The sequence below is a fragment of the Temnothorax nylanderi genome, unplaced genomic scaffold (assembly GCF_030848795.1).
Source record: "Temnothorax nylanderi isolate EJ_2023f unplaced genomic scaffold, tnyl_v1.0 TNYL_tig0245_pilon, whole genome shotgun sequence".
Taxonomy (NCBI): Eukaryota; Metazoa; Arthropoda; class Insecta; order Hymenoptera; family Formicidae; genus Temnothorax; species Temnothorax nylanderi.
In genome coordinates this window covers 52,616-67,480 of record NW_027249307.1, presented here as the reverse complement: position 1 = coordinate 67,480, position 14,865 = coordinate 52,616, and the positions used below count along the sequence as shown (strand labels likewise).

At 37.1% G+C, this 14,865-nt stretch overlaps 1 protein-coding gene and 1 long non-coding RNA gene across 2 annotated transcripts in view; one reads left to right on the top strand and one right to left on the bottom strand.

The window, feature by feature from the left end:
- Window positions 1-8,418, top strand: part of LOC139779843 (uncharacterized) — an 86,813-nt gene extending 78,395 nt beyond the window's left edge. The window contains exon 3 of the long non-coding RNA XR_011720030.1: window positions 8,021-8,418. This is a non-coding gene — a long non-coding RNA (uncharacterized lncRNA). The remainder of the gene's footprint in view (window positions 1-8,020) is intronic.
- The window catches only part of LOC139779842 (aristaless-related homeobox protein), a 65,280-nt gene that overhangs the window by 2,566 nt on the left and 47,849 nt on the right, over window positions 1-14,865 (bottom strand). The window contains exons 3-4 of the mRNA XM_071718322.1: window positions 13,002-13,047; window positions 252-801 (exon numbers count right to left, since the gene is read on the bottom strand). Of these exons, the coding sequence (XP_071574423.1) occupies window positions 252-801; window positions 13,002-13,047 (596 nt within the window). The remainder of the gene's footprint in view (window positions 1-251; window positions 802-13,001; window positions 13,048-14,865) is intronic.

Sequence of the window (14,865 nt, the reverse complement as noted above, 5' to 3'; positions counted from 1 at the left end):
TGCGTGCAACATTCGATTAAGTATTTTGATATTTTGTTGAGAGCCTGTGTCACACATTGGGCAAGCACTGATTTAAGTGTGTCTAAGAACTTCGCGAGTTCACTCACTTGACTCAACCTGCCGGGCATTCTCCGTGTGGAAGAACGCCCGATTTCCCTATGATTGATCCGAACTGATTTAGGACAGACTCGCGCGCGTTGTCTGCCGCATCCGAACGACGGTGTTTCAACTTATGAGATCGCCATTCTTACGCAGCATCTCCAAATGCATCTCGTACTCGCGGGCCTTGAGTCTCAGCGAGGCGATGCTGTTCGTCCTTCTGTCGATGTCCGGTCCCACGCTGCCCGTAGGCGAGCTCTGCGGTGAAGTAGCGGTCGGCGGTGGCGGGGGTGGCGGTGCCACCGGGGGATGCGACAGAGCGATCGCGGATGATGGTGGCAGGGGCGGGGGTGGCGAGCCGCGCATCAGTTTCGGCCGCTGCGCTGCCGATATGTTCGCCAGCAAATTCTGGAAGGAGGCGGACGTGTACGGCAGGGGCATGCCGGGCGGCAGCAGCGGTGGCGGGGCCCGATGATAGGGATGAGCGGCGTAACTACCGGGGAGGACCGGGCCGTGACCCAGTGGCGGATAGCGAAAGGCGTCGAAGGGCTTCCTGTGAGAGAAGTTGACCAGGTGGGCGAAGGGGTTCGGCAAGGTCGGCGCCACGACCGCCGACGGTGGTGGGTACGGAGTGTACGGATGCGCTTGGGGCCCGACCTTTTCCTGTTTACGCCACTTGGCCCGCCGGTTCTGGAACCAGACCTGGAACACATGATGAACGAGCGGTCTGATTAAGCGCCGTGTCGTTTCGTGGAAGGCTCTTAGGCCGCGACGATAACAGCGGAGCCCGGAAGGAATCTTTTTGCGTCTTTCGGAATCCTTCGCGTTACGCAACCGCGGCGCAGTCGATATTTTGAATAATAACAGTAGCATTATATAGTGATCATCAGCTGCGTATCTCCGGGCGCGATCCGATCATAACGAGACGAATATTCCGCAATTTTTTCTTACCAATTCTTTTCGTAATAGAAAAGACTATACTATTTAATACTATATTTAAATATAATATTACGTCATTTTCGATAATCAGAACATCCATTTTCGCTTTTCCTAATAATAATTTAACATTTATATTTATAATATCTATATTCAATGACTTAATAATGTTTTAGATAACAGCTTTCTTTATTATGAGTTTTAAATGCTACAATGTCGATTGTCTTCCTAATTATCGAACGAATAATAGAAGTAAAGATTTAGATCCCGTTTAAAAGTTTCAAGAAAGTCGTTCGTTCGATTCCGGGTCAGAAAAGTAATCGATAGGTACTTTCTTCCTTGGAAGTTGTTGATCCGCGAGAGTTCAAATTCCGGTTACAGTGACGCATTCTCCTCTTTTCAGGAAGGTAGAGAGCAGCGTATCATTACCGTCGATGCTCCAAAGAAACCGAACACTGCTGCGAGGCAGAGATCTCTGCCTCGTCCGCGTTTCCCTTCTACCTCCCTCTCTTTTTCCCTCTTCTCTCTGTCTGTCTCTACCTGAATTTTACGTTTCTCCTCGAAAATTAACAAAATATCGGCTGTCGTAAAACCGTTAGGTTAGCGATCCCTTGGCCCATTTTTTCGTTTCTGGCAACTCGAGATACTCGGAATCGGTATCGCTGCGTGTCAAAACTCGCAATGTATATGTTTTTATGAATTAAAAATTAAAGCATTGAGGGAATGTGATATACAAACATATGAAAATCACATTATTTAATACTGCGCTAATACAAGAATTTCCTTTATGATTATTGCACAAATGGTGCAGCAATTGCTCAATTGCAAATGTACTGTTGGCCATAAATAATATAAATAAGCGGAAATGAATATATATAAGAATATACCTTATATCAATTATCGTGCATGATTATTTTAGCGCGATACGAAACTTTAGTTTCGCCTCTTTACAGAATCGCATAAAAATATAAGAAAGAAACTAAATATTTTTATTAAATATTTTCACAGATTTTGCTAGTCTCGGTTATGAAAGATGACGAACAATATCGTTGCTCTGTTTTATACGATTTAAATACTTTGCGAACAAATAGGAATTTGTTGCCGATGTAAAATCCCAGAAGATCGACTTTTAATACTTGTAAATAGAAATTGGACAACGAATGCGAATCGCCATTCGTGATGCGCGTCCACCGGGTTCCAGCACATTCCATTCCATTCCAACGCGAGGCTTCCTCGAAGAGACCCGGAGCTCTAATCAGTTCAGCGGAAGTCCATTCCTCCTCGTTCGTTCGTCAATCCGTGTCCTTCTCCTCTTTTCCCTTTTTCCACCGCTTTTTCATGCCTCTATCGTATCTCGTATCCTATCTCTGGTTGTTGGGTCGATTTTATGCCGTGCGCGTCCCGACTGAACGCAAATAACGTATCGCCGATTTCGTTTTAATATCAGGTCGCGCAAGAGAAAGAAAAAGAAAGAGGAACAAGAGGAGACGTGTCTCGTGACTGATCGCAATGAGTGGAGTTTAGGACAACAACAATTCAACTTATCCAATCTTTCCGCGCGCGAGCACCTGCTGCGATTCCAGATTTTTGTATCATTGCCTTTTCGCGGTAAAGAACGGCCGCGAATTCCACAAGCGCGGCTCGTTACGTCGATTGTTCGAGTAGAACTTTTCGAGAAGCGGCCCATCTATTCTGAAAGCTATCCGAGGTCTTTTATCGTTTCCGGTGAGGGGTAATGTTTCATGTTACCGCTTGAGAAGCGCGACTCTCGAGATACCTCCAGCGAGAATTCTTGTCAGGTAATCGTGCGAACGGTTCTCCGTCTTCTGCAAAGTTTCCTCGCTCTCTAATTGTCATTTCAACGACTTCTGGATTGAATTTCAGTTCATCGTGTTCATTGCACGAATTCATTTTTCTAAAACTATTTAATACATTTTTTATACATTATCTATTAGTCCTTTGATTATAGGTATTTCTTGTAATACTATTAATCATTCTAAAGATTACACACAAAATGTAAAATAAAATAATTAATATTATTCTTATTAGACCATTTTTTGCCAAACCAATAATTTTGATATATGTAAATTGTTTTCTATATGTATTTTTGTATTTTATTTTTATATTTATCATCATTTTCGGTCTTCCGACATTATTCTTTCACGTCAAAAAATGGAATAACGCGTCACATTGAAGGAGCATGGGCGGCGATACTGAAAATTGACGTCTCTTCTCTTCACCATCGGCTATTAAGTCGCGTAATAAACGACACCTTGCACGACTCGCTTGTTTTTTTCCACACACGACGAGAGATTCGCCTCGTTTTCCGTCGACGCAACGTGCAGTACTCGTGTCGAAGAGAACGACTGCGCGTTCCACATCGCCGCGGCTTCGGCACTCGGCAGCATCACGGATTTGGGAATCAAAAGTACCGCCGGGTGATGTAGACACTCCCAATACGGTTCGTCACGGTGCGGCCTCGTCATCGCGTGGACGAGAATAGACGTATGCCCGGATGACTTTGCGATTTGATGATCGGCCTCGATCATTGGCTCACCGACGGTACGGCGGTGGCGACTGCGAGTGCCACGAGATCCACGAGATCCGTGGATCCTATCCCTCCTGGTAGCTCACCATCGAGAAAATGATTTCGATCGATTTGCTCGATCTGAGATTCTATCCGTTCTGATATTCGAATCTGAGATCGCTCGCGCGATCGTATTTTGCTCAATAGAACAGGCACTATGAAATAACAGGATTATTTGAGGTATTGTAAGTGATTGTAATTATGATTAAAAAAGATTTCAAAAGCCTTATCTTCATTCAACAGTCTTATCAAGTTTTACATTCACACGTATTGATGTCCAGAGGTCGTTAATTGCCGCGTGTTAGCAGTAGAGACTGGTTTCTCTTAAAACATTAAGATTTATTTTTATTTTATATTATTTTAAATTCTCATTATAATTATTTAATTATATTACGTGTGTACAATTAATAGAGTTTATAATGATTGGAACTAGACATCGTGTGCTTCCAGCAATATCATTTAAATCAATCACTCCGCCAAGGGAGCAAATTCTACGAGCGGTTAAAGCGCGAGATTTACGATTGCGCAATAATCGATTACAATCCCCATACTTATATTTCGATTTTTGTTGTTCGAGAAGGAGGCATCCAACCCGAATATACCGCGTTCCGCGTGTGTACCGTCCGCCCGCTTCGGAATCTCGCCTAGACATACGGGAGATTAGAGGCTCCTGGCATCGTTAGGGTAGAGTGAGGAAGGGGGGTCGCGGGTGCCAGGACCCCCCACAGCGAACAGGATTGCCCCCAGCAGGGCGCTAAACATCTCCGACTCTCCGCTTTTAAAACAAAACGTAACCACATCGCCGCCGGAACCTACTCGTTTCGTGCTTAATCGTGCCGCATTAATTACACGAACGCCGAGTACGTTCGTTTCTTCTGCTTCTCCACTTCAATCCTTTCCTCTCTTTCTCTCTCTCGCTGAAGAAGATTTCCTCGCGCGCGCGTTCGACACATGTATAGATACTTTCTCGGGTGAATCGTTCTTTGAACCCCCCTTCAGACCGGCACGTATAATCGTGTTTCTATTGAAGAACTCACACACAGCTGAACACACTCTTAAGACATGATTTAATAATAGATCCTTTAATAGATTCTGCGAGTCAATTTTATACTCGTTATACACATATTTGTAATTCTAAGTTTTAATTGAAGAACTCAGATGCAGTTTGTTTGAGATCGAGTTTGAGATATTCCTGAGTTTTGTTTTTCACTTTAATAATTGAGAAAAAAGTGTACGTATTTTTTATTATAGGTTTTGTGAATATTGTAATATTTTCCCGAAGATGATTTGAAAAGAAAACGATTACTTATGTGAAAAACCTTACTTGAGATCCAAGAATACATTTTTGAAACATTAAGATTAAGAAAATACTGTTGAATAAAATACTGTTCTTTATTATGACGTAATAAGATTAAGCAGCGAAATTTTTTGCGGAAATTTAATTTAATTTTTTTTATTGATTTATTGAAATCATACAATTTTATTTCTGTCTTATTGTTAAATAAAAATCTGTAAATAATAAATTAATATACACAAATACAGTTTTATAATTTAAATGGATATAAATTTTATTCTTTAAATTTTAAATAATAGATTTACTAATTCTTTGAAATGGAATAATTAGGTGACCAATCATTTAAATTGTCATTAAAAGAAATAATTAAATAATTCACATATAACAGTTATTGAAATTCGCTATTAGTATTTATATAAATATAACCAGATTAAAACAAATTCTATTATTAATCAAGATTCAAATAATAATATATCTTTTCCAAAATACTCTCTCAATCGAATAGATTGATCATTATTTTACGCGACGCTAATGATTCCGCAAAACGAAGCACAATAACAACCATTAAGCAAAATATGTAAGAAATAGAATATATTCAACGTATATACATTTATTTCGTAGTACGTTACATATTTCAAGCTGCGACACATATATATACACACACACACACACATATCAATCTGCGCGCTTGTTGTTTACTACGCGACACACTGTTCGCGTATACACAAGGTTACAGCTACCGCTGTATCATTCGCGCTCCAAAATTCGAGCCGGTAAGCAGCAGCGAAAGCTGCTCCGTGAGTGATTACGTTATTATCTCTCGAAACACAATTGCGACGAGTACCGGGAGAAGACATGATCATTCCTTACACGCTTGTCAGTAACAAATAATATTTGCGCGATTCCACGAACAAATTCTCGAGGCGACAGATTAATCGAAGCACTTTGCGCGATTTATTCATTTAAATTTTAAAATATAAACATTAAGGTATTCCTTTCATGACACCAAAGTCTTAAGAATTAACTGATTTTTTGGTACGAGAAAGTTAAAATGCATATCTTTACGCTAGAAAAAAATTAAACCACATTACCGAACATATAAAGAAGAATTATGACTTTGAAAATTCGATATTTATATATGACGTTATCGAAAAAGTCTATTTTCCACATTTTAATGTAATAATTTGTTTATCAAATATCTTAAGATATTAAATATTAACTGCGCTACATATTCGCTAAACTCTATACTTTCGATAGTGCCGATAAAAATACAGAGTCACCGAATATTTAAACAAAATATTTATGTTAAAAGTTGACTTGAAATGTGGTTTATAGATGAATATTTTTAATGGCGACTTTCAAGGAATTATTTGGCAACGCTGCAAGCTGTGCGCTCATGTCACACTTCAGTTCATCACGTACGGTTTATTATCAACTATTTATTATGTTTTAGAAAAGAAAAATAATCCAAAAATATATATCGCATAAAAATTGTCACAAATCACAAATTGTCCCTTATTTTTGCCCACATTACTCCTCACTTTATGTTTCTTATCACTCATTATTATTATAAAATCTCTCTTTGATAAAAAGAAAATGTCACAATATTCTTTGATTAATGAAATTGACACTTACATTGACACTTTTGTTATCAACTTCACATTTTACAATCGGCGCCTTGAAAAGCGCAGCGTTGCCATATTGTTCTGACAGTAAAATTTACCGAAAAATGAAAAATTTCTAAATACACATAATATTTTCACTTTTTTCTTATAATTAAACATAATAATCACAATTATAACTTGATTTTATATAAGCTTAATGCAATATACAAGAGTTTGCTAAGGCCCTGCTTAAGCGCCTACAAAATACGTTCCTCCGTGAAAGGAATACCTTAACCATGATACTGTATTTGCGTTTTGAACTAATCGCCGATTTCAGTTTAATAATTCGTGTAATGATTTTCGGGAAAGAACGTGGAGTAATACACAAATAGCCGGATCACGAATTATCCAACAGAAAGCCGTAATACATCTATCGTTTGTTAATAATTGGATTGAAATATTAGATTGAAATATTATAGGAACAGAATATTCGACATGAATTTACATTATAAAGCGTTAAATATTTCGGGAAATGATTTCGGCACCCGACGCCGAGCGGCATTATTGTTTACATAAAAAGTCGTCGCGTTATTATTCGTAGTTATTCGAGCAGGCAGGTAGCGACGCGAGCCGCTCTCCGCATACCATCGTATTATCCCTTGAAACTTGAAACGCGGTGATCAATCCGCGGAATTAACTCTCATGATTAATTAAACCGCTTATTCATAGAAGCAGGTATTTTGCGTATTGGGCAATGGGAATTACAAAATACTGTTCCGTTGCAATATTTACGAGTGATTAATTTTTTTAGTAATGCTTGAAATCGAATATATCTCACATCGCTTTGGATCTCTCGTATTTTGGATTTAAATGTGATTTATCCATTTGCAATTTTCGGATTGAGAGCGTATAATGTCACGTGCACTGGGTCGAACAATTCAAGTAACAGAAAATCGTAATTAATATAATATTTCGGATATTGCGCGTTGCGTGCAGTTGATTGCCTTACAAAGTATCGCATAATTAATCGTTTTCGCGAGTGAGTATTGCGTGCGTGCGTGCGTGCGTGCGTGCGTGCGTGTGTGTGTGTGTGTGTGTGTGTGTGTGTGTGTGTGTGTGTGTGTGTGTGTGTGTGTGTGTGTGTGTGTGTGTGTGTGTGTGTGTGTGTGTGTGTGTGTGTGTGTGTGTGTGTGTGTGTGTGTGTGTGTGTGTGTGTGTGTGTGTGTGTGTGTGTGTGTGTGTGTGTGTGTGTGTGTGTGTGTATGCAACGAAGATATCTGAAAGAAGTAGGAGGCCTGGGAGGCATCGGACGATGGCGGAGCAACCATGGTGTAAGTAATTCATTTTTTATGTATTATTTTTGTTATTCGGAAATTATATCGGTTTACTGAACATCTACTGAAAAAGGACGAACAAAAAATTCGATGCATGCAATAATTACTTTTAAAATATTAATTATTTTGACCGTTGTTATAATTGGACTATATTTGTATTTTACAGATCAACGTAAATGCGTTATAATTTCGCCGCTGAGCTTCTTATTTCGGTGAGTAATAAATTATCTTTTATTTTAATATAAAGTAATGGATTTGTGATAATATATATGTATATTCCTATATGTGAATAGGCTAAAAGAAAATAGCTAATACACATATACCTGTTATTAAAAATATTACTTAAACCTGTAATATTTTAATATGAAATATTTGATAAGTAGAGTAAGTTAAATAAGAAATGACAAATAAGAATCGATTCTCTTAACAAAAATTATTTTGAAATAAAGATATATAATCTCTTACGCGCTTTATATGCTACGCTTTATTCCTTTTATTTCGAGATTAAATATCCCAATAAATAAATGCGTTAAATAGATTAACATTATATACGAAACACTGTAGGTATATTGTTTCCAAAGTTTCCAACAATTTCGAGGGAAAAAGAGAAAGAGTTGACAGAGGAAAAGATTCAAAAAGGTAAAAAAAGATTACAAACTTGCGAATATAAACATACACGTCAAGCGGGTTTATTCCCTTCGTTTGTGCCGGCCATCGAATTTGCCGCGAAATCGATTCGGAGAAATGCGACGTTTCGCGTGTGTACATTTCAAAAGACAGATGTCGAACGAAAAACGCGTGATATTTTTATCTGCAATTCCAGTTTTGCTTGCGCAAGAATTTCCTCGCTCGTAGCAGAAGTTCGCGACTTGTCGATTATCTCGTCACACTCAGGGAGATCGTAAAAATAATTAATAGCCGACGTTGCAACAACTGATAATCACTTTGCCTAATAGCAATCTGTTATTCATGCGAGCGACAGGTCTCGTCGGCAAACGAACCTGCGGGAAAGAACGATTCATTATTCATTGAACCGTGCACAAAACACATATGCTCGATTAATAATCGAATTGAAAATTAAGAATTTATTTGCTTGAAAATTAACGTCCTTTAGGTGGACGTGTCGCAGAAATATTTACGCAAACGAGCGTTTACTTTTAAATAAATGCAGAACAAAACATTTTTTTCATTTTCGGAAACGCTCGATTGGCGATCAAATTCATCAATCTTCATATTAAATTAGCAACCTTGTTTAAGAAATTGATAAGACGCGGCGCGACACTTTTCTATTTCTGGTGAATCTGCAAACGCGATTAAGTTAGCGGTATAATCCGCGATTATTCGGTCAGATATTATTCTTAATCTAATTAATTTTCTTATGTAATAAAAATATATCGACTTTTACACGTTGTATTTTAATACTTCTAGGATCATTTCCACTTCATGTTTGCATAGCTGACGTTAAGTAATTAATTAATCCTTCGAAACTCATCTCTCCTTATCCAGTTCTGATTTAATACTTATTTAGTTCTGACTTAATTTCGCAATTTCTCAATTTATGCAGTTCGTATTTATTTATTTTACAACGCAGTTTCTATTATTTATTTTTATTTAATATTATAATACGTTTTATGGTCCTTTATATAATGTGGCTTATAAATACGAATCGATGTCTTTGAAGTCTCCGCGATAAGAAGGTATTTTATTCTCAAACGATAACTGCGTGTTTCATGAATTATTAATGGTCGCGAATGATAGGTCATGTATCCTAATTTTTGTGCGTTGATGTGTACGGGCGAAGTTTCGGGCGTCGAAAAAAATCGCACCTCATTCTCCACGACGATGTATTTGTCATGCATATTAATGACGGCTGATGGACAAGCGGCGACCGAATCGCCCGACAACCTAATTTTCGCGCGTTACGACGAGCGGAGAGTGTGGCGTTCACTTAAGTCGTTCCTCATACAGTTTATAAATGAGTTCATAATACCTGTCAATATATATTCTTTGGCGAATTTACCGGTATTATTACTCTTTAAGGAAAATATGAAAAAATTTAATTATACGTAATTATTTAATATCACTAGTCGAAATATAAAGAGGGAGTAAAATCTTGTCTTGTATAAAAACTTTATACGGAGTTAATTTAAGAAAGACAAATTTGAAACATAAAAAATAAATATTTAATCCTAAAAATTCAAGGATTTCAATCTATTCAATACATCTTAGAAGCCTGTCGAATATTGTATCTTTTGAGAAGCAGCTCTGTGCGTGCTAAAGGGTTAAGGACACCGCGATTGAATAAGTGCGCTTAATTCCCCGAAACGTTTTCGTAAACCAACACGCGTAATTCCATTCCGTTACGGCCTACGGCCGCGAGGGCAATTGACACCTATCGCGATTGAAAAGGGATGCAGCTTCGCGGAGCCGGTCATCTCGCTGCGGTCGAGCGAGAAGAACTCCCGGCGCAAGGTCTCCCCGTACAGGTTCAGGGATTCCTGAAAATTATTAACGGCACCCAGGCGTGTCATTCCTCGAGTGGAGTCAGTGGTTCTCATTGCGTGCGCATCGTCGCGCCGCGTAATTCCCGGCCATCAGTAAATCGGCGATTTGCGGTGAACGGTGACGGATTTGCAAGTATAATGAAAAGTGCCGGGTTATCGTTAAAGCGTTATGCCCTCGCGACGCGGGGGAAAACAACAAGAAGATCGCATAGGGGCGCGCGAGAATGAGTGCCCGGAGCCAGCAAGGGATGGAGAGTGAAAGGACGAAGCGAGAGGAAAATACGCGTGGGTTAAAAGAGGAGGGGGGAGGAGAAAAAAGAATAAGTAAGTAAGTAAGTACCGGGAATAAATTAAACTAATTGAGCAAATTAGCCAGCTGTTCACGCAACGATGGTATAGAGACACGCTCTCCTCGGTAAAAAGTTATCGTCGTCACGCAGAAAACTTCGTTCTATTCGTGCGTTCTACCTGTCCCTTTTGAATAAACGAGTATAACGCAGGACGAACATTTACTCGCGAAACGAACCCGCGAAAATTAGGAAAAAACTGGTTATGTATTATCGATTTAATGAATATCCAACAGTATTTAAACTGTAAATTATATCTAAATATTTTATGTTAAATTAGTGCATTTTAATTCCGGATGATATTTCGTCTAAGGCTGTAGAATGAGCTCTACGTTTTGTATGCAATTTCGGCGTACAATATTCCAGGCATTACTTGACATAAAATGATACCATTATATGAATCAATTTATTAAGAGAAGACTTGAAATTCATATATTAATTTTAAATTTCTAGTTATTTTGCAATATACGTCATAAAAGATTTAAGCTTATTGTATAAAACATTATAATACAAATTTATTTACATCCTGATTGCGTTTTATGCGATGTTTGTTACAATAATGTTTCTTCCTTTTTTGTAACTCCTGAGTTTTCATACGATATCATTAATATATACGTATGCAAAAAGAAATGAAACATTATAATGTCTTGTCGAACGATGGCATTAATCATGTATAATAAAAACGGATAGGAACTGAGCAATAATTTAATGTTTGATATTTAAATATTTAAATGTATTCGGATCGTGTGATTACTGTTCAGACAGAAGAATGAACATTATTGAAGTTTAATGGCGGATGATATGCGTGTTTCTAGCGTTGATTAATCGCGAATGTCTTTAATGATCGATTTATGATATTATTCAAATACCTACAATAATGTCGAATGTTACAAGAAGATAATCTTTTATGTTCGGTATGAGATCTATACTACTGTGAATTGTAAGTTGATTTTGTGCAATAATATTGCTATATTGAGCTCTTTTTTTACCGCATAACTGCATAACTAATTAATGAATAATCACATGCTGATCATAGATACTAACTACTCGTATAGATATTTACTGACATTAATACTTACACTGAGAAAAAAATATTCTGGATTTTAGTAAATATTAGTTTGCATACAACTGTGACTCCATTTATTAAAATAAAGAAAAATTTCCTTTTTATTAGTATATTTTTTCCCTAGTGAATACACATATACTAATAAAAAGGAAAATTTTCTTTATTTTAGTAAATAGAGTCACAGTTATATGCAAACTAATATTTACTAAAATCCAGAACATTTTTTTCTCAGTGTACAACTAGATTATCGATAAAAGCTGTGATATAGTATCAGACTATACTTTTGCCATAAATGGCTTATATACACCCAGTTATTTTCATGATCTAATCGTTTTATAAATATACCAATAGATAATTATCTTCAATATCAGAAATTGTTTAGTAATAGTAATGAGTAGTACTTAATCGTTTAAATGTTCCAATAGACAATCGCGTGTCTAATAATTTTTAGTAATAACGGGCGGTTTGAAAAGGGTTGAGTAAATAATTAAAGACTCATGATCGACGATTTGTATGTTGCTCGAAGGATATCGCATTTCGCCATACGGGTAGGCAAATTACAGGTGGGGGATACGTGACCGCGTGGAGAACTTAAGTAATTCTTAAGTAATTCTTCGCGCGCGCGCTCGCGGGCTTCAAAACTATTATCCAAACGAAATGTCAGAGGATACAGGATAATTGTCGTTGCGCAAGAGACGCGTGATATTTTCGCCTTCGCGCCAAAGAAGACGCCTAACCACATTATTACCGCCAATTATTGCCTCATTTTTCCAACAAACTTTGACGCAGGTGCTTATTATTAAAGTGCGATTTTGAAATTACGCCATGATGCACCAATATATATATAATCAAAGATAACTAATCAATTTTAATTTGACACGCTATTATTTTTATTTAGACAGCATCAGAAATTTATTTGTCTACTCATTTAAAGGATACGGTTTAATAGTATAATGGTAGTAATCTTGACATTTTTCGAGTTTGAACAGATTTATTTTTATTTATATTTTAAATTATTTTTTGTTATCCAAAAGACTCGGTATGAAATAGAGCTTTTCTGCATTTAAAAAATTAATTTAGAGAAAAATTAAAGACCGTTGGAAAAAAAGATCGTAATATCTTACTGTACGTTTTTAATAACTGTACCGGAAATGAATCTATAATTTATTCTATACCGCATTATTTTCTATTTCGTTTTACGCAAAAACAACGTTAAGAGATTCTACTGACCTGTATCCGTGCCTCCGTCAGGCCGATCTTCATGGCGAGCTCCTCCCTAAAAACAAAAAGGAAGGTAATCATTAACACAAGAAAAAGGAACCAAGGCCGCGCGTAGCCGCGGGCCTATTTGCGCGTGCGAGTTATTCGATTCTGCTATTGCGATAAACTCGAGTTAACGGAGTGTGAGCTTCGGCGTTCAAGTCAGTTCAGATATTATTATCCAACGAGTTCTGAATAGTGCTAAGCGATAATAATAAAACCAATATTTGCTCCTTGATGGCTTTCTGATAATCATTAATATAATACACCCAAATCTTTTTACGTGATTTTTTGCACGTTTTTTTACGCGATTTTTCGAAGAATTTTTCTAATCTCTCGTGTGTAAGTACAAATCTTAATTTTAATTCCTAATAATTAATTAATAAAAATTTTTAAATTGGACACATGTCTCCCCATATCATTTATGTTAAAAAATCAAGTAATAACCTAGACAGAGCTATATTTTTTAATCATCGCTGTAGCTCCAATCATATTTCAGCAACTCGGTTGTCATTGTCAATCATGATTCGATTATTATAATTCATACGTTATTTATTCACCCTGATTCTCTTCAAACTCAGTCATGTAAATAGCTTTTAGTATAAAACAGCGTGGCATATTTTTTTCTTTTTACAAGGTTAAAAATCATGCACATGCCACACTATTTTTTACGTGGCTTTTCCAAATAATGTGATTTCTTCTTACACGAAACGTAATCTACCACGTAAAAAGAGAGTTGGGTATATATACACATATAGGTATTTACATAATAGATGCATATATCTATACATAATATATGCATTATCTCTAACAATTTTATTATTTTTTTTTTACTGAAGAATTATTATATTATCTCATCATAGTCAATTGCTTGACTTAAACTTATTTACATTAATGTTAAAAAGAAGTTGTGTCATCATTATTTATTATTTTAGATAAATGCATTTAGACTCTTTAAAGTTAGACTCTTTAAAGGTAACTTTCTTTAATTAAGTAAAAAACTATACCTTTAATTGTTTAATTATTTTATTGTCGTTATTATTTTAAATTGATAGTCTGTTATTATTGCGCACGGTCTCAAGAGAAGCTAAACATAAACTCCACAGTATTTTAATGAATAACACTTCCTTCTGTCTCTCTTTTTTTTTCTTAGCTTACGTAATCAAATGCATATCTAAACGTTTGGGCAGTTAACGGAGTAAGTGCACGTAATTGCAACTGTAATTATTATCTCCCTTGAGTACGCGATTTATTACTTAGGAACGCGATGTAATTTTAACAAAAAAAATCATTTAGTTGTCTTTTAATGGCGTCGGGGAATAGCGGTTACAATCTGACCTCGTATCGCATCCGTGAGAAAATCGCAGAAACCGTTCTACGAAATAGCCAGCCTGTCTCGTAAAAACTCGCGCGTTCATTACCTTAATTAGTTTTGCATCCGAAGCAGATTAGCCGACATATAACGACGCACGTTGGGGATTAATTGCATTATGTATCTCGAGGCATTATGTGTGATTTTCCGTTGGATTGCTAGTTGCACGAGCCGTCGTGACGAGAGCTATTAATATCTATTACGAGACGATCAGAATCCGCGCGGCGACCGCGCCGTCGCCGTCGTCGTCGTCGTGGCTCCGGCGACGAGATAGAATCTCGTTTTATATAGGTGACTGCGCTCACCAACGGCGTATATTACGAATACGATTATCCATGACTAATTGACCGGTCCAGCGCAGCGGTAATGACAAATAATTATTAGCTCGTGATACTTTACATAACGTCGATCATGTCATATACGCTATACCGGTCGTTTCCTTTCCGCTCGATTGAATTTCGC